Genomic DNA, 18,548 nt, shown 5'->3' on the forward strand with positions numbered 1-18,548 from the left:
TGCTAATCGCACATATACGATGGCCACTTGAGGTACCAATGTTCTTTTGGATGTATACATGCAGCAGACTCTCGGCATTTATAATAATATTTATTATTGTAATGAGTATGCTTACATTAACACTGCAATGAGGTTACTGTGAAAAGCCCCTAATTGCCACATTCCAGCGCCTGTTCGAGTACACTGAGGGAGAATTCAGAATGTCCAATTCACCTAACAGTACGTCTTTCGGGACTTGTGGGAGGAAACCGGAGCACCTGGAGGAAACTCACGCAGACACGGGGAGAACGTGCTCCGCACAGACAGTGACTCAGCCGGGAATCGAACCTGGGACCCTGGTGCTGTGAAGCAACAGTGTTAACCACTTGCTACCGTGCCGCATTGCTGGTGGGGAACTGTTAATGCTTTTCATAAACATTTACATTCCTCTTACTGTCTGTCACAACATGGCTGATATTATTCTTCCATCGTCAATGATCCGAAAAATGTCCCTAAAGGCTGACCGCTGACTTCAGGATTCATGATTAAAAAATCAAATGGTTACCAAGTAGTTAGGGTTAACTTGAAAATTCATTCAGGTGCAGGTACTGAGACTGGTAGAGAGCCGGGCTAATTCAAACAGGGATACAGTCAGTAACACAGGTTGCTGGCACTGAGCCTGCTAGTGTGAGGGAGCTGGATTAACACGAGCAGAGATAACAAAGAAAATGTTCAAATTATCCCATCAATTCAAGGGTACTTTTTATTCAGTTCCTTGACAGTATTGAGCTCATTAAGTCCTCTCAGCCAACGCCTTGGATTACTGCTTGTCGTTCAGACAGTAATTAATGGGCACGGTGACTCCTCCAATTTACCTCAAAGAGGTTATGATTGCTAATCATGTCGAGCAGGATTTTCCACCCCCCCGCCCCCGCCCCCTCCCCCAACCCGAGGATTTTCCACCACCTCCTCCCCCCAACCCAAGGTGTATTTTGCGACAATAACAGTTGTGGCCCACCATTGGCCGAATGCGGGATCTTCCGGTCCCGTTGTTGTCAACAATATTTCCCATGGTATGCAGAGGCTATGGCGGGGTTTCGCTGTCGGCAACCGGAAGATCCTGCCAGTGGGAATGGCTGAAAAATCCTGGCTGTTTTACATAATTAAGGCAAGGGGAATTGAACCTTACACCTCAGTGTCCGCATCAAGGTCTCCAAGGGAATGCATAGCACAGTTAGATGGAAAGTATAACTCCTTCTATACTGCTCCCAAAAATGTGCCTCCGTTTCAACCTCAGTTACTGGATAAAGGTTGCCCGTAAAACTTCAACAAACTGGCCTTCCCGGTGGCGGCCATGGAGTGAGTGGTCACAGATTTGGTGGCTCCCGCTCGAGGTGGAATATTTTGGCCCTTCTCCGCCCAAATTGTGGGGTGTTGGATGGCAAAAGGTGCATGAGCACTGAGGGAATGTAATACTCCTCGGGTGGGACTGGTTTATGGCTCATCGGACGAGGAGTGCAACGAGAAAGAGACAGCAGCTTGAGCAAGAGAGTATTTGTGGTGCAACTCAGGAGAAGATGGCGGAGCGTAGGGGGGCAGCCCTGACCTCCCAGTGGTCTAAGGAGCAGTTGTTGGAATTCCTCAACAGCAAGTTCCAGCTGCAAAGGAAGGAGGCCTTAGAGGACCTGGCTAAGGTGGTGAAGCGGCTAAGGGCGGCGATAGAGTGTGTGCAGCAGAGGCAGGAGATGCAAGGCCTGGCAATCCAAAAGGCGGAGGGGACGGTGTGGGAGCACGAGGATAGGTTGACCTCGCTGGAGGCGGAGATGGGAGTGGTGACTAGCAGTCAGAAAAGGCTGAGAGAGAAGCTGGAGGATTTTGAGAACCGATCCAGGAGGGAAAATCTTAGGATCGTGGGGATTCCCGAGGGCATTGAAGGTACGGAGGCAACCAAGTGCGTGGTGAACATGCTGGAGAGTTTGATGGGGCAAGGGTAGTCAGGAGACCCAGGTGGGGGCTACCATGCTAGCTGGTTGGGCTAGTTAATGGGAGAGAAATGTGGCGTTGCCAGGAGGAGGGAGTGGGGAATGGGTTAGTTTTTTGTTTGGTTAATGGGGGGGGGGATGCTGACATGGGTGTGGTTGGTATGGCGCAATTGGTTAAGGAGGGATAGCGACAGATATCTTGGGTTGGGTCTGGAAAACTGCGAGACACGAACCGGGGGGAGCTAACTAAAGAACGGTTATGTTTGATTGGCTGGGGAAGGGGGCAGGGAGCCCCTCCGCCCGGTTGGTCACCTGGAACATGCGGGGGTTGAATGGGCCAATTTAGCGGTCGCACGCTTGAGGAGCCTGAAGGCAGACGTTGTGTTCCTTCAGGATATGCACCTGAAACTGGGAGTTCAGACAGGGTTGAGGAAGAAATGGGTAGGGCAGGTGTTCCACTCAGGGTTGGACATGAAGACGAGGGGGATGCTGGTGCTGGTCAGCAAGAAAGTGGCCTTCGAGGTTGGCAGTATTGTAGCCGGCCCTGGGGGCAGATACGTGATGGTTAGTGGTAAACTGTTCAGGGTACTTCAGGGTGAACCGGGGAACGAGGCAGAGGTGCCCACTCTCCCCACTACCTTTTGCTCTGGTGATAGTGATAGAGCTGTTGCCAATGGCGCTCAGGGCGTCGAGGGATTGAGCAGGGTGGGGTGGAGCAGAGAGTCTCATTGCATGCGGATGATCTTCTGTTATACATTTCAGACCTGGTGGGCAGTTTTGATAGGATCATGGAGATCCTGAGGGAATTTGGGAGGTCGTGTCTCACTAATAGGATCAAGCTTTTTGAGGACGTGACGAAGTTGATTGATGAAGGTAGGGCAGTGGATGTTGCCTACATGGACTTCAGTAAGGCCTTTGACAAGGTCGCTCATGGCAGACTGGTACAGAAGGTGAAGTCACATGGGATCAGAGGTGACCTGACAAGATGGATACACAACTGGCTTTGTCATAGAAGACAGGGTAGCAGTGGAAGGGTGTGTTTCTGAATGGGGGGCTGTGACTAGTGGTATCAGTGCTGGGACCTTTGCTGTGGTTAGTAGATATAAATGATTTATAGGAAAATGTAACTGGTCTGATTCGTAAGTTTGCGGACGACACAAAGGTTGGTGGAATTGCAGAGAGCGGCAAGGACTGTCAGAGGATACTTACAACACCAGGTTAAAGTCCAACAGGTTTGTTTCAAACACTAGCTTTCGGAGCACTGCTCCTTCCAGTGCTCTGAAAGCTAGTGATTCGAAACAAACCTGTTGGACTTTAACCTGGTGTTGTAAGACTTCTTACTGTGCTCACCCCAGTCCAACGCCGGCATCTCCACATCATGTCAGGGGATACAGCAGGATATAGATCAGTTAGAGACTTGGGCGGAGAGATGGCAGATGGAGATTAATCAGGACAAATGTGAGGTGATGTCCTTTACAAGGTTTAATACAGATGGGAAATATACAGTAAATGGCAGATCCCTTAAGAGTATTGACAGGCAGAGGGAGCTGGGTTTACAGGTACACAGGTCACTGAAAGTGGCAACGCAGGTGGAGAAGGTAGTCAAGAAGGCATACGGCATGCTTACCTTCATCGGCCGGGGCATTGAGTATAAAAGGTCATGCTACAGCTGTATAGAATCTTAGTTACTTGGGAGTATCGTGTTCAATTCTGGTCACCACACAACCAGAAGGATGTGGAGGCTTTGGAGAGGGTACAGAAGAGGTTTACCAGGATGTTGCCTGATATGGAGGGCATTCGCTATGAGGAGAGGTTGGATAAACTTGGTTTGTTCTTCCTAGAATGTTGGAGGTTGAGGGGTGATCTGATAGAAGTCTACAAAATTATGAGGTGCATGGACAGAGTGGATAGTCAGAAGCTTTTTCCCAGGGTGGAAGCGTCAATTACTAGGGAACATAGGTTTAAGGTGCGAGGTGCAAAGTTTAGAGGAGATGTGTATGGGACGTTTTTACACAAAGGGAAGTGGGTGCCTAGAACTGGCTGCTGGAGGAGGTGGTGGAAGCAGGTACGATAGTGATGTTTAAGGGGGTGTCTTGTCAAATAATGAAAAGGATGGGAATAGAGGGATACGGGCCCCGGAAGTGGAGAAAGTTTTAAGTTAAACTGGCAGCATGGTCAGCGCCGGCTTGGAGGGTCAATGGGCCTGTTCTTGTGCTGTACTTTTCTTTGTTCTTTGGAGATGCAGGTGAGGGACTTTGTGAGGAGAGAGGTGCCATCCTTACCGAGGCTGTCGCCTCCGGTAATACAAGATAAGCTGTTGTCCAAGGATGACATTGGGGAGAGGAGAGTGCCGGAGAGCTGATGGGGAGGGCGCTCCAATGTAGATCAAGGAGAAGTTGGGTGGGGTGAGGGCCAGGATGTGGAAAGAAGCCTTGTGGAGGGTAAATGCGAACTCATAGTCTGCGAGGTTACGTCTCATCAAATTTAAGATGGTGCATAGTGGCCACGTGACGGCTACGAGGATGAGCTGGTTCTTTGCAGAGTTGGTGGATGGTGGATAGGTGTGGGCAGTGTTGGGGGGGGGGGGGGGGGTGCGAATCACGTCCACATGTTCTGAGCATGTACAAAGCTGAGGAGGTTCTGGCAGGGATTCACGGATGTCATGTCCGAGATCCTGGGTGTAGGGGTGGCCCCCAGTCCACAGGTGGCGATATTTGGAGTGTCAGAAGGTCCGGGTGTCCAGGTGGGGAATGTGGTGATGTGCATCAATGTAAATGCATGTAGGCTAGCTAGACACTAGAGGGAGCACCAGAGACAGCACACACACACACTCAACCAATAGATCAGTTAGATAGGACACGACCAATGGACATTCACGATACACACGGAGGTGACACAACCACAGGAGGGCATTACACCGACCCATATATAAAGGACACCACACACATGATCTGACTCTTTCCAGTGGAGACAGTGAGTAGAGACACAGGATTGATTCAATATTACACCCACCACGTGGATTGCAGCAGCTGGTTAGTCAGTCTGGGTAGCTATAGTAGGATTAGCAGTAGTGTCGAACCCCAGTAATAGAAGTGTAAATAGTTTAATAAATGTGTTGAAGTTATCTCCACGTCTGAACCTTCCTTTGTCAAGTGCACCACAAGGAAGCTGCTTATGTTACACCTACAACATAACAAATCAGGGAGCGAGGCTGTTGTCTTGCCCTTTGCCTCCCAGATAGCCCGGAGATGGATTTTGCTGAGCTGGCAGGACTCGGAGCCGCCAAAGGTGTGGGTGAATGACCTGGCAGAATTCCTGCACTCGGAGAAGGTTAAATTTGCTGGACAGGGAGCGGTGGAAGCCATTTATCGATTTCTTTAAGATGAATTAAGATGTCAGAGGGAGGCCCGGGGTGTGGAGTTTGTTTCTGATTTCTTTGTTGTTTTGAGGGGGGGGGGGGAAGATAAGGGGGTAACAAGGGGGCGTGGGGAGAGATGTGGCCTTGGTATCAGGGGTTGTTGTGGGCACGTGTTTTTTATCCTTGTGAATTTCTGGTTTTCTGATATGTCTATGTGTATATGTGCAAAATGCCTTTAATAAAAATATATTTTTTAAAACTTCAACAAACTGAAGGGAGAGGAGAAATGAAAACAGAAAATATTAGAAACACTCAGCAGGTCTATGGAGGGAAAAATGTTTTGTGTCCAGTATGACTTTTTCAGTACTGAGAGAGAGTTCAATCCTTTCAGTCTAAGTTTCCTTTCGACACGGATTCTGGGAAAATTTTAAAAAGAATCATAAATCTCATTAAAATTCTCATTTTGGTGATAGATGCAAAAGGACACACACATTAAAATCTGCTCTGGGCTCCAGCGTGAGGTGTTTACTCACCAGAGAGTTCTGGAGGTTGACAAGCTGTGTGGTGGTGTCACACAACTCCTGGTCCTGCTTTCTCAACTGTTTCTTTAGAGTTTGAATCTCATAATCTTTCTTCTGCAGCTTCTCCTGCATCACCTTCTTCCGAGCCTCGGTCTGGAGCCAAAACACAAACAAAGCCTGAAGAAGGACAGCGCACATACTCTTCGATGTGTAGGAGGCGGTCTGGGCCTTGACTGTCAAACCACCCTCTGTTGCTCATTGTCTAACCATCTACCACAAAAATGAGCCTGCTGCAAATGCACCTTATTCAGCCAAGTGTCACCCTCAACAACAGCAGACATGAGCACGGATATCTTGGTAGATTGTAGCACTGGAGGAGATTACAGTTTACAGAGACTGAGAATGTCAAATGCAATGCAGGGCCTGGCTCTTTTTTACCCAAGTGCACCCCACTGAGATGTCACACTTCAAGAATATTTATTTTTATTTGCTCTTGGATGTGTGTGTCACTGACAAGGCCAGCATTTTGTGCTCAATCCTAATTGCTCTTGAACTCAGTGTCTTGCTCGGCTATTTAAGAATCAACCACATTGCTGAGGGCTTTGATCACATGTAGGCCAGATCAAAGAAGGCCGACAAATTTCCCGCCGTAAAATAAATTAGTGAAGCAGATGGGTTTTTAGGATAATCCAGTAGTTTAGCATAGATATCATAGAATTTACAGTGCAGAAGGAGGCCATTCGGCCCATCGAGTCTGCACCGGCTCTTAGAAAAAGCACCTTACCCAAGGTCAACACCTCTACCCTATCCCCATAACACAGTAACCCCACCCAACACGAAGGGCAATTTTGGACACTAAGGGCAATTTATCATGGCCAATCCACCTAACCTGCTCATCTTTGCACTGTGGGAGGAAACCGGAGCACCCGGAGGAAACCCACGCACACACAGGGAGGATGTGCAGACTCCGCACAGATAGTGACCCAAGCCGGAATCGAACCTGGGACCCTGGAGCTGTGAAGCAATTGTGTTATCCACAATGCTACCGTGCTGCTGGTAGTTCAACAACTACCATTAGCAAGACTTTTTTATTTATTAATCAATTGAATCTAAATTCTCCCAGCTGCCAAGACGGGATTTGAACTTATATCTCTGGAGCCTAGGCCTCAGGATGGCTAGTCCAGTAACATTAACACTATGCTAGTGTGCCGCTTGAATTTAAACATAGAAAATAGGAGGAGGGGGCCCTTCGGCCCTTCGAGACTGCTCCATTCATTATGATCATGGCCAATCAATTCTAATCGAACCCTCCCCAGCTGGAATCTTAGTGTTCAGGTCAACGCTTACGTTTTACACCCAGTCTGAGTTTGTCTTTTACTTACGGGTGTGATCCCATTGTTTTTCTTCCTGGGGGAGGGGAGGGTTTAGAGTAGAATAACCCTCTTTGCAAGATGTACAGACATGTCTACAATCTAACTGCCTTTGATCCAGGACCTTACCTTGTCATGAATGTCCTCCTTCACACAGCTGTGAGAGGGGGACTTTGTAGCTCTTCTCTCAAACGGTTCCAAGTGAAAAGTCTGTATCAAACAGAAAAAATATGGTCAGTAAGATAGAGTTTCCATTTTGGGCACAATCAGCATTCCTGCTGTAAATTGTGCTAGTTTTCCAAATTGTGTATTTGTTGGACTCCTGGTCAAGTTCATCAGCATATCACTGAACGTAAAATCTTCCATTAACCATTGCAATTTGGTGCATTATTTTTATTGATTTTAAATGAACAAATATTCCTTCATATATTTAAGAGTGGGAATCTGGTATGGCCTCATAATTAGCCAAAACAAATAAACATTTTAGGAGTGTCTAGTCCATTTGCTGTGAGTAGTCTTATGTTAAATAATTGAAAATGACTTTATAAAGCTATACAAAACTGGGTTACATTGGTGTGGAATTGTGAGTTTCTTTTCAATTAAATATTGACAAGCATTTCAATAGCCTCCTTGAAGGCCTTGGTTGGCATGGTAACACAGTGGTAAGCACTGTTGCTTCACAGTGCCAGGGTCCCAAGTTCAATTCCCGGCTTGTGCCACTGTCTGTGCGGAGTCTGCACGTTCTCCCTGTGTCTGCGCGGGTTTCCTCCGGGTGCTCCGGCTTCCTGCCACAAGTCCCTAAAGATGTGCTGTTAGGTAATTTGGACATTCTGAATTCTCCCTCTGTGTACCCGAACAGGTGCCGTAATGTGGCGACTAGGGGCTTCACAGCAGTGTTTTAAAACAGACCTGCAAATGGGCATAATTGGTTAAAACTCAACATCTGGGGTGTGGCCAGTTTTGTTGGGACGAGCTTCCACTGCAATATTTCTTACTTAGTACAAAACCTTGTGGAAATTCTATTTACACTGAATGAATTTGCATTTTAAATTCAACATCCCTGTGCGTTGTGTTTCTTTATGTGTGTCTGTACATGTTCAGTATGCAGATTTTGTGTTTTGTGCATATTCGGCGTGTGCGCCTGTGCATGCTCGGCATGTGTTTTATGTGTGTATGATGTGTTTGGTTTGTATGTTTTGTGTCTTGTGTATGTTTAGTGTGCATGTTCAATGTGCAGATATTTTGTGTGTCTGTATATATTCAACGTGCTTGCCTGTGTGCGTTCAATGTGGTGTACTGGTGCATGTTGTTAGGAACTTTGGAAATTAACGAGGTTAACATGGAATTTGAGATGAAAACAAAATAATAGACAAGTGACAAGACTAACAGGCATCTCGCGGAATAATGCAATGCGATTGGACCAGAAAAAAGGTTAGTGGGCATCTGGAGACATTGAGGTGCGAATTACCATATCAGAAACCTTGATTACCAGAGATCAGTAGGGCTACACAAGTGATAACTTCGAAAGACAAGGAATTTGAGAGATGTAGACAGCAGAACCACAAGATACAGTTTTGTGCCTTTGCTGAACCAGGAAGAGACATTTGTGTGGACTCTATCACCTGAGCGGTATTGTGTGGTAACTATTAGCTGGATTTGACTTATAGTTACTGAAATAGGATGTTGCTTGCAATAGGAGTGTCTCAGTGAGTCCAGGGTACATTTTGGGAACAAGCAGTAACTTCAGGTAAAACGGTGTCTTTAGTTATCAATATAGTAGTCTTTTGTTGTGTGTTTTTTCCTTTTACTTAAATAGATATTATTTATGAATTGTTTACACAATGACTGGAATTGTTCCTCGCTGGGTTGTACATTGTTTCTCATATTATTCCAAATAAAAATACACCACTAAGAACCAGTGTTTCAAGCTATCCTTTGGGGTTTTGAGACACTCTCGCGGGTAACATCAGCGGGGTGCTTAACAAAACCTAGTGTACATGGAAGGTTTATGTGTGGCTGTATATATTCAGCTTGTGTGTTCTGTATGTATTCAGTGTCTGTGTTATTTACAGGATCAGAGCTCAGTCTAATTCTGCCGTCATTCATTACCAACACCAGCACCTTCCAGTAAATGTCTTGGAGAAGGGTCGGAAGGAACCCTGGCTTTCAACCACTGAGGCTAAATCCAGCCTGTCTGGCCGTCTGGCCAGGATCCTGATAGGGACTAGGGATGTATCCTGGGCTGGTCACTTTGCTGCTCTGCATAGTTTAGTGCCATCCATCTGCTGCTCTGAAAAGCTAAATAATTTAGGAAAGAGGATCTGTCTGTGAACTACATTTCTTGGAGATAGGGGGCTGGATTCTCCTCACCCCAATGCTGAAATCGCATCCGGCACCGAGGTGTGATGTGTTGGGTGCTCTGGATCCATGGAACACACACAGGCCACCGACACTTAAAATAGTGCAACACTATTTTATTAAGTTAGAAACTGTTGAACATACTTTCACTGTGGGTTAACACGATGTTAGATTAAACTAAAGACCTAAGCCTGGCCTAACCAGTCTATGCACTCAGCACACGGTGAAGATCTGTGCTGTAAGCTGTAAGCTCTGTCCTTCTAGGAGGCTGCATCCCGATTGAGCGGGAACTCTGATGCCCCCTGTCTTTATAGTGAGTGTGCTCTAACTGGTGATTGGCTGCGGTGTTCTGTGTATTGATTGGTCTTGCTGTGTGTCCATCAGTGTGTGTGTCTGCACCATGATATACTGGTGTATATTATGACAGGGTGGAGAATCCATTTTCACGCATGGAATTGGGACCACCGCCGTTTCCACGGAACTCCGGCCCGCGAAAAGGGGCGTACCCGGGAAGCACGCCACGCTGCATATCCCCTACCTGCGGTCATTGATGGAGGACCGCCCGCCATTTTCCGCCCACGACAGCGTGCATTTAATGTGGTCCTGTCATTCGGGATACTCGCGTGGCGGCTGCGGACTCAGTCCATGGCTGCCATGGTCGGGGGCGGGTCGCTCGGAGGGCAGGGGTGGCCTCATACGGGACCGGGCTATTTTTGGGCGGGCGGTCCGGGATGGGCGTGCGGGCGATCGGGGGCACTATTTAGGAGGTCCAGCTCCGCGGTCTGAGTCTGCCATGGAGCACGGCACAGCCGCTAGAAGCCGCCACCGCGCACATGCGCGGCCTCTGATCCGGAGGTGCGGGGACTGTACCTGCAGCTAAAGCTGCTAGATTCATGATGGGTCCCTGCTAGCCCCCTGCAGGCCTATGAATATGGGGCCTTCTGACGCCAGTTTTCCTGGGTGAAAGGCCACAGTTTTTACGATAGCGTGGGGACATAGTCCTTGAAATGGAGAATCCAGCCCATGTCATTCTGAAATTTCTTTGTAATTTCAGTACATTTCAGAGATAAATAGACTCCCAAAGTTACTACCTGCAGTTACAGAGATCAGCTAGGTGCAAATGGCTGCTTCTTTTGTACAATCTCCGTTCCTGCTCCCACTCTGTGTTATGTGGTACCGAACCAAACAGACTATCAAGTTGCTAGCTTCCATATCCAAGCAGGGAGCTAGTTCAGGTAGTACAATGATCCGAGTTAACAAAGGGGGGCACGGTGGCACAGTGGTTAGCACTGCTACCTCACAGCACTAGGGACCCAGGTTCAATTCTGCCTCAGGTGACTGTCTTTGTGGAATTTGCACTTTCTCTCCCTGTCTGCGTGGGTTTCCTCCGGGTACTCCGATTTCCTCTCACAGTCCAATGATGTACAGGCTAGGTGGATTAGTTATGCTAAAAATTGCCCCTTGGTGTCCAGGGATGTACAGGTTAGATTACAGGAATAGGGTGTGGGAGTGGGCCTCGGTAGGATGCTCTCTCAGCGGGTTGGTGCAGACTTGATGGGCCGAATGGCTCCTTCTGCACTGTATGAATTTATGGGGGAAAGAAAGAAAGGTCACCTATGGATCCAGGTGCATTCAGAGAGTCCTGCTGGAAAGAGACACTCAGCTGTGATGCCCTCTGTGGATGAACAGCCTGCAGACACTTGCCATCTTGTGCGAAGAATGTCTACTTGGCCTTGAATCCACACCACAATGAGAGTCAGTGCCCTCGAGACCTGCCAAAAAATAGGTGCTCCCAGCTCAGCAAAGTCTGACAGGAGAATCACACTCTGTCACCAAATAATGAGTGGCTGTATAATAATGTCTGCCAATGGCAAATTAGTGGCTTCAATTGTAGACACAATTCATGGCCATGATTTCGAAGCAATAAAACACGAAATAAGGGGATGAAGCGTATTAACAAGAGGGTTGGTAACAACCAACCCTCCCTGTAAATGTTGTCCACAGCCTATTTATTGTACAGTGCAGCACATTCTGGATGGTTCCATGGCCATGCATGCTTGTAGCATTGGTAATAGCTACTGTCATGATAGTCAAACATACATTATAACACATACATAATGATAGACAGACCAACAGACCAATTAGCACACATAACACGTCAGCCAATCACAGACAAGAGCAGTCACAGTATAAGACAAGAAATACAACACTTCCTGGGCAGTCCATCTGGAGACAGTACAAAGTCTTACAACACCAGGTTAAAGTCCAACAGGTTTGTTTCGATGTCACTAGCTTTCGGAGCGCTGCTCCTTCCTCAGGTGAATGAAGAGGTATGTTCCAGAAACACATATATAGACAAATTCAAAGATGCCAAACAATGCTAGGAATGCGACCATTAGCAGGTGATTAAATCTTTACAGATCCAGAGATGGGGTAACCCCAGGTTAAAGAGGTGTGAATTGTATCAAGCCAGGACAGTTGGTAGGATTTTGCAGGCCAGATGGTGGGGGATGAATGTAATGCTACATGAATCCCAGGTCCCGGTTGAGGCTGCACTCATGTGTGCGGAACTTGGCTATAAGTTTCTGCTCGGCGATTCTGCGTTGTCGCGCGTCCTGAAGGCCATGGATACCACTATTACATGTGAGACCACCACCCACCAGGTACGCGGTACATACTCGTGCGACTCGGCCAACGTTGTCTACCTCATACGCTGCAGGAAAGGATGTCCCGAAGCGTGGTACATTGGCGAGACCATGCAGACGCTGCGACAACGAATGAACGGACATCACGCAACAATCACCAGGCAGGAATGTTCCCTTCCAGTCGGGGAACACTTCAGCAGTCAAGGGCATTCAGCCTCTGATCTCCGGGTAAGCGTTCTCCAAGGCGGCCTTCAGGACGCGCGACAACGCAGAATCGCCGAGCAGAAACTTATAGCCAAGTTCCGCACACGAGTGCGGCCTCAACCGGGACCTGGGATTCATGTCGCATTACATTCATCCCCCACCATCTGCAAAATCCTACCAACTGTCCTGGCTTGATGTAATTCACACCTCTTTAACCTGGGGTTACCCCATCTCTGGATCTGTAAAGATTTAATCACCTGCTAATGGTCGCATTCCTAGCATTGTTTGGCATCTTTGAATTTGTCTATATATGTGTTTCTGGAACATACCTCTTCATTCACCTGAGGAAGGAGCAGCGCTCTGAAAGCTAGTGACATCGAAACAAACCTGTTGGACTTTAACCTGGTGTTGTAAGACTTCGTACTGTGCTCACCCCAATCCAACGCCAGCATCTCCACATCATCTGGAGACAGTACAGGGCCAGGACCTCATTAGCAAGACACTCACACAGTCACAACGTGCTGAGTACCAAGTCAGATGTATAAATAGTTGGATGGAATAAAACTACGTTGTACCAATCGCAACCGTGTTGGTTCGTCTGTACCTCAGAGCACCCAACACCTCAGCTACTTTGATAAACGTGTCTCCACATTTGTACAGAAATAATTGAATCTACAAGCCAAACCGAACAAAGCAGTACCTGACTGAGGGTGAAAGAGAGCAACTCACTGCTTTGACATTGACGAGCATGATTTCCCTGAATCCCTGCTATTTCAGACTTGCTATTGCAGCTTGCATTTATTTATGCTTTGAGCTTTGGCATCCCCTTAAAACAAGTCAAAGGAACAACCTCGCCCCCCAAGCTGGCAAAGAAAGTCTGATCTTAATTAGTCACCACTGTCTCCCTTGAAGGTGTTGTAACTTGTTGGGGATCCAGTTGCATGGGAGCTCATTTCACCCAAAACAGTAATTCTTCATGCATGAGCCTGGGCTGCTGTGAGTGCGAACAGGCAGCTTTACCATACTTGAATAGAAACAATGTGCAGGGGTGCGGGAAAAGGCAGGGAAAGGCCACACTACATTGCCCCTTAATTGGAAAGAAAAAAGAATTCGATACTCTAAATGTATAAAAAATATTTTAAAATAAATAAATTAAAGAAGGAGAAACTGAATTGGAAATGCATAATAAAATGTTGTTTTTTAAATTGGGAATGCGCTGTCTGGTAGAGTGGTGGCAAGATTAAGTGTGTAGGATCTAGTCCGAGATCAGGTGTAATGCCTGTTCTTGTTAGCTTGGATCGAGTATGTCTCTCTTGCGGGGAGCATAAACTAGATTCAGTTTGAATTTGAATTGGTTTTTGGAGCAAGCAAGGAGATTAGAACATAGAAAAATACAGCACTGAACAGGCCCTTTGGCCCACGATGTTGTGCCGAATGTTTGTCCTAGATTAAGAACAAATTAATCTATACCCCATCATTCTACCGTAATCCATGTATCTAAACATTAGCCGCTTGAAGGTCCCTAATGTTTCCGACTCAATTTCTTCCACAGGCAGTGCATTCCATGCCCCCACTACTCTCTGGGTAAAGAACCTACCTCCGACATCCCCCCTATAACTTCCACCATTCACCTTAAATTTATGTCCCCTTGTAATGGTTTGTTCCACCGTGGAAAAAGTCTCTGACTGTCTACTCTATCTATTCCCCTGATCATCTTACAAACCTCTATCAAGTCGCCCCCCCATCTTTCTCCGTTCTAATGAGACAAGGCTTAGCACCCTCAACCTTTCCTCATAAGACCTACTCTCCATTCCAGGCAACATCCTGGTAAATCTCCTTTGTACCTTTTCCAAAGCTTCCACATCCTTCCTAAAATGAGGTGACCAGAACTGTACACAGAACTCCAAATGTGGCCTTACCAAGGTTTTGTACAGCTGCATCATCACCTCACGGCTCTTAAATTCAATCCCTCTGTTAATGAACGCTAGCACACCATAGGCCTTCTTCACAGCTCTATCCACTTGAGTGGCAACTTTCAAAGATCTCTGAACATAGACCCCAAGATCTCTCTGCTCCTCCACATTGCCAAGAACCCTATCGTTAACCCTGTATTCCGCATTCATCTTTGTCCTTCCAAAATGGACAACCTCACACTTTTCAGGGTTAAACTCCATCTGCCACTTCTCAGCCCAGCTCTGCTTCCTATCTATGTCTCTTTGCAGCCGACAACAGCCCTCCTCACTATCCACAACTCCACCAATCTTTGTATCATCTGCAAATTTACTGATCCACCCTTCAACTCCCTCATCCAAGTCATTAATGAAAATCACAAACAGCAGAGGACCCAGAACTGATCCCTGCGGTACACCACTGGTAACTGGGCTCTAGGCTGAATATTTGCCATCCACCACCACTCTCTGACTTCTGTTGGTTAGCCAGTTTGTTATCCAACAGGCCAAATTTCCCACTATCCCATGCCTCCTTACTTTCTGCATAAGCCTACCATGGGGAACCTTATCAAACGCCTTACTAAAATCCATGTACACTACATCCACTGCTTTACCTTCAGCCACGTGCTTGGTCATCTCCTCAAAAAATTCAATAAGACTTGTGAGGCAAGTACTAGCCCTCACAAATCCGTGCTGACTATCTTTCCAGATGCTCAGAAATCCAATCCCTCAGTACCCTTTCCATTACTTTGCCTACCACCGAAGTAAGACTAACTGGCCTGTAATTCCCAGGGTTTTCCCTATTCCCTTTTTTGAACAGGGGAACGACATTCGTCACTCTCCAATCCCCTGGTACCAACGCTGTTGACAGTGAGGACGAAAAGATCATTGCCAACGGCTCTGCAATTTCATCTCTTGCTTCCCATAGAATCCTTGGATATATTCCGTCAGGCCCGGGGGACTTGTCTTTCCTCAAGTTTTTCAAAATGCCCAACACATCTTCCTTCCTAACAAGTATTTCCTCGAGCTTACCAGCCTGTTTCACACTGTCCTCTCCAACAATATGGCCCCTCTCATTCGTAAATACTGAAGAAAAGTACTCGTTCAAGACCTCTCCTATCTCTTCAGACTCAATACACAATCTCCCGCTACTGTCCTTGATCGGACCTACCCTCGCTCTAGTCATTCTCATATTTCTCACATATGTGTAAAAGGCCTTGGGGTTTTCCTTGATCCTACCCGCCAAAGATTTTTCATGCCCTCTTAGCTCTCCTAATCTCTTTCTTCAGTTCCCTCCTGGCTATCTTGTATCCCTCCAGCGCCCTGTCTGAACCTTGTTTCCTCAGCCTTACATAAGTATCCTTCTTCCTCTTAACAAGACATTCAACCTCTCTTGTCAACCATGGTTCCCTCACTCGACCATCTCTTCCCTGCCTGACAGGGACATACCTATCAAGGACACATAGTATCTGTTCCTTGAACAAGTTCCACATTTCAATTGTGTCCTTCCCTGACAGCCTATGTTCCCAACTTATGCACTTCAATTCTTGTCTGACAGCATCGTATTTACCCTTCCCCCAATTGTAAACCTTGCCCTGTTGCACGCACCTATCCCTCTCCAATACTAAAGTGAAAGTCACAGAATTGTGGTCACTATCTCCAAAATGCTCCCCCACTAACAAATCTATCACTTAAAACCTGGTTCATTACCAAGTACCAAATCCAATATGGCCTCCCCTCTGGTTGGACAATCTACATACTGCGTTAGAAAAGCTTCCTGGACACACTGCACAAACACCACCCCATCCAAACTATTTGATCTAAAGAGTTTCCACTCAATATTTGGGAAGTTGAAGTCACCCATGACGACTACCCTGTGACTTTTCCAAAATCTGTTTCCCAATCTGTTCCTCCACATCTCTGCTGCTATTGGGGAGCCTATAGAAAACTCCCAACAAGGTGACTGCTCCTTTCCTATTTCTGACTTCAACCCATACTACCTCAGTAGGCAGATCCTCCTCGAACTGCCTTTCTGCAGCTGTTATACTATCTCTAATTAACAATGCAAACTCCCCACCTCTTTTACCACCCTCCCTAATCTTATTGAAACATCTATAACCAGGAACCTCCAACAACCATTTCTGCCCCTCTTCTATCCAAGTTTCCGTGATGGCCACCACATCGTAGTCCCAAGTACCGATCCGTGCCTTAAGTTCACCCACCTTATTCCTGACGCTTCTTGCGTTGATGTGTACACACTTCAACCCATCTCCGTGCCTGCAAGTACTCTCCTTTGTCAGTGTTCCCTTCCTCACTGCCTCACTACACACACTTTGACGTCCTGAACATCGGCTACCTTAGTTGCTGGACTACAAATCCGGTACCCATTCCCCTGCCAAATTAGTTTAAACCCTCCCGAAGAGTAATAGAAAACCTCCCTCCCAGGATATTGGTGCCCCTCTGGTTCGGATGCAACCCATCCTGCTTGTACAGGTCCCACCTTCCCCAGAATGCGCTCCAATTATCCAAATACCTGAAGCCCTCCCTCCTACACCATTCCTGCAGCCACGTGTTCAACTGCACTCTCTCCCTAATCCTAGCCTCGCTATCATGTGGCACCGGCAACAAACCAGATATGACAACTCTGTCTGTCCTGGCTTTTAACTTCCAGCCTAACACCCTAAACTCGTTTATTACATCCACACCCCTTTTCCTACCTATGTCATTGGTACCAATGTGCACCACGACTTCTGGCTGCTCACCCTCCCACTTAAGGATCCTAAAGACACGATAGGAGACATCCCTGGCCCTGGCACCCGGGAGGCAACATACCTTCCGGGAGTCTCGCTCGCGACCATAGAATCTCCTATCTATTCCCCTAACCTTTGAGTCTCTTATCACTATTGCTTTTCTATTCTCCCCCCTTCCCTTCTGAGCCCCAGAGCCAGACTCAGTGTGAGAGACCTGGCCGCTAGGGCCTTCCCCCGGTAGGTCGTCCCCCCAACAGCATCTAAAACGGTATACTTGTTTTGAAGGGGAATGGCCACGAGGGATCCCTGCACTGTCCGCCCGTTCGTTTTCTTTCCCCTGACTGTAACCCAGCTACTCTTGTCCTGTACCTTGGGTGTGGTTACCTCCCTGTAACTCTTGTCTATTACCCCCTCTACCTCCCGGATGATCCGAAGTTCATCCAGCTCCAGTTCCCTAGCATGGTCTGAGGAGCTGGAGTTGGGTGCACTTCCCACAGGTATAGTTAGCGGGGACACCGGTGGTATCCCTCACCACCCACATCCTACAGGAGGAGCATGCAACTGGCCTAGCCTCCATCCCCTCTTACCTTACAGAATATAGCTGCACTGTGGACCAACTGGAACTCCACGCTCCGACTCTGCTCCCAGTCAGTTGCACTCTCTGTAAACTCCCAGCTCCCTTCACGCTCTTTGAGGAAAAGTAGGAAACAAAATGAAAGGAGCACCTTACTCCCTCCTCACCTAACTCCCTCCTCACCTAACTCCCTCAGTCACCAAACTCTCACTACAGCACTCAGGATGATTCAGGGTGTGGCTCTGTGGCACAATGGATAGCATGTTAGACTTCTAATTGTCTGATGAAACATTCAAAGGTTGTAGGTTCAAATCCCACCAGAGTCAACTTTTATGGGCGGCACGGTGGCACAGTGGTTAGTACTTCTGCCTCACAGTGCCAGGGACCCTGGTTCGATTCCGATCTTGGGTGACTATCTGCGTGGAGTTTGCACGTTCTCTCCGTGTCTGCGTGGGTTTCCTTCAATAGTCCAAAGATGCACAAGTTAGGTGGTTTGGCCATGCTAAATTGCTCCTTAGTGTCCAAAGAAGTTAGGTTAGGTTATGTCGATAGGGTGGGGTGCGCGGGGAAGTGAACCTGGTTAGGGTGCTCTTTCGGAGGTCAGTGCAGATTCAATAGACCAAATAGCCTCCTTCTGCACCGTAGGGATTCTGTGGTTGCCCTGTCCATTCTGCGCATTGGCTTTGTAAATCTGAGAAAGGAATAGAATTTAAAAAACAGACTCAATCGCAGCCTTCAAAAAGGTAATTGACAAAATAGATGAAAGGGGGGGGGGGGGAAAGTGGGGGGATTAACTGCTTTGCTCTGCAAAAGAGCTGGTGCAAAGCTGATGGGCCTCATGGCCTCATTCTGAGCTGC

At 47.3% G+C, this 18,548-nt stretch overlaps 1 protein-coding gene across 3 annotated transcripts in view; it reads right to left on the reverse strand.

Annotated features, from left to right (window-relative positions):
* LOC140392767 (forkhead-associated domain-containing protein 1-like) overlaps positions 1 to 18,548 on the reverse strand; it is a 279,760-nt gene that overhangs the window by 44,796 nt on the left and 216,416 nt on the right. For all 3 annotated transcript variants that reach the window (XM_072478384.1, XM_072478383.1, XM_072478385.1), the window contains exons 29-30: positions 7,340 to 7,420; positions 5,853 to 5,993 (exon numbers count right to left, since the gene is read on the reverse strand). In XM_072478384.1, coding sequence (XP_072334485.1) covers positions 5,853 to 5,993; positions 7,340 to 7,420 — 222 coding nt within the window. The remainder of the gene's footprint in view (positions 1 to 5,852; positions 5,994 to 7,339; positions 7,421 to 18,548) is intronic.

The sequence above is a fragment of the Scyliorhinus torazame genome, chromosome 16, assembly GCF_047496885.1.
Source record: "Scyliorhinus torazame isolate Kashiwa2021f chromosome 16, sScyTor2.1, whole genome shotgun sequence".
Lineage (NCBI taxonomy): Eukaryota > Metazoa > Chordata > Chondrichthyes > Carcharhiniformes > Scyliorhinidae > Scyliorhinus > Scyliorhinus torazame.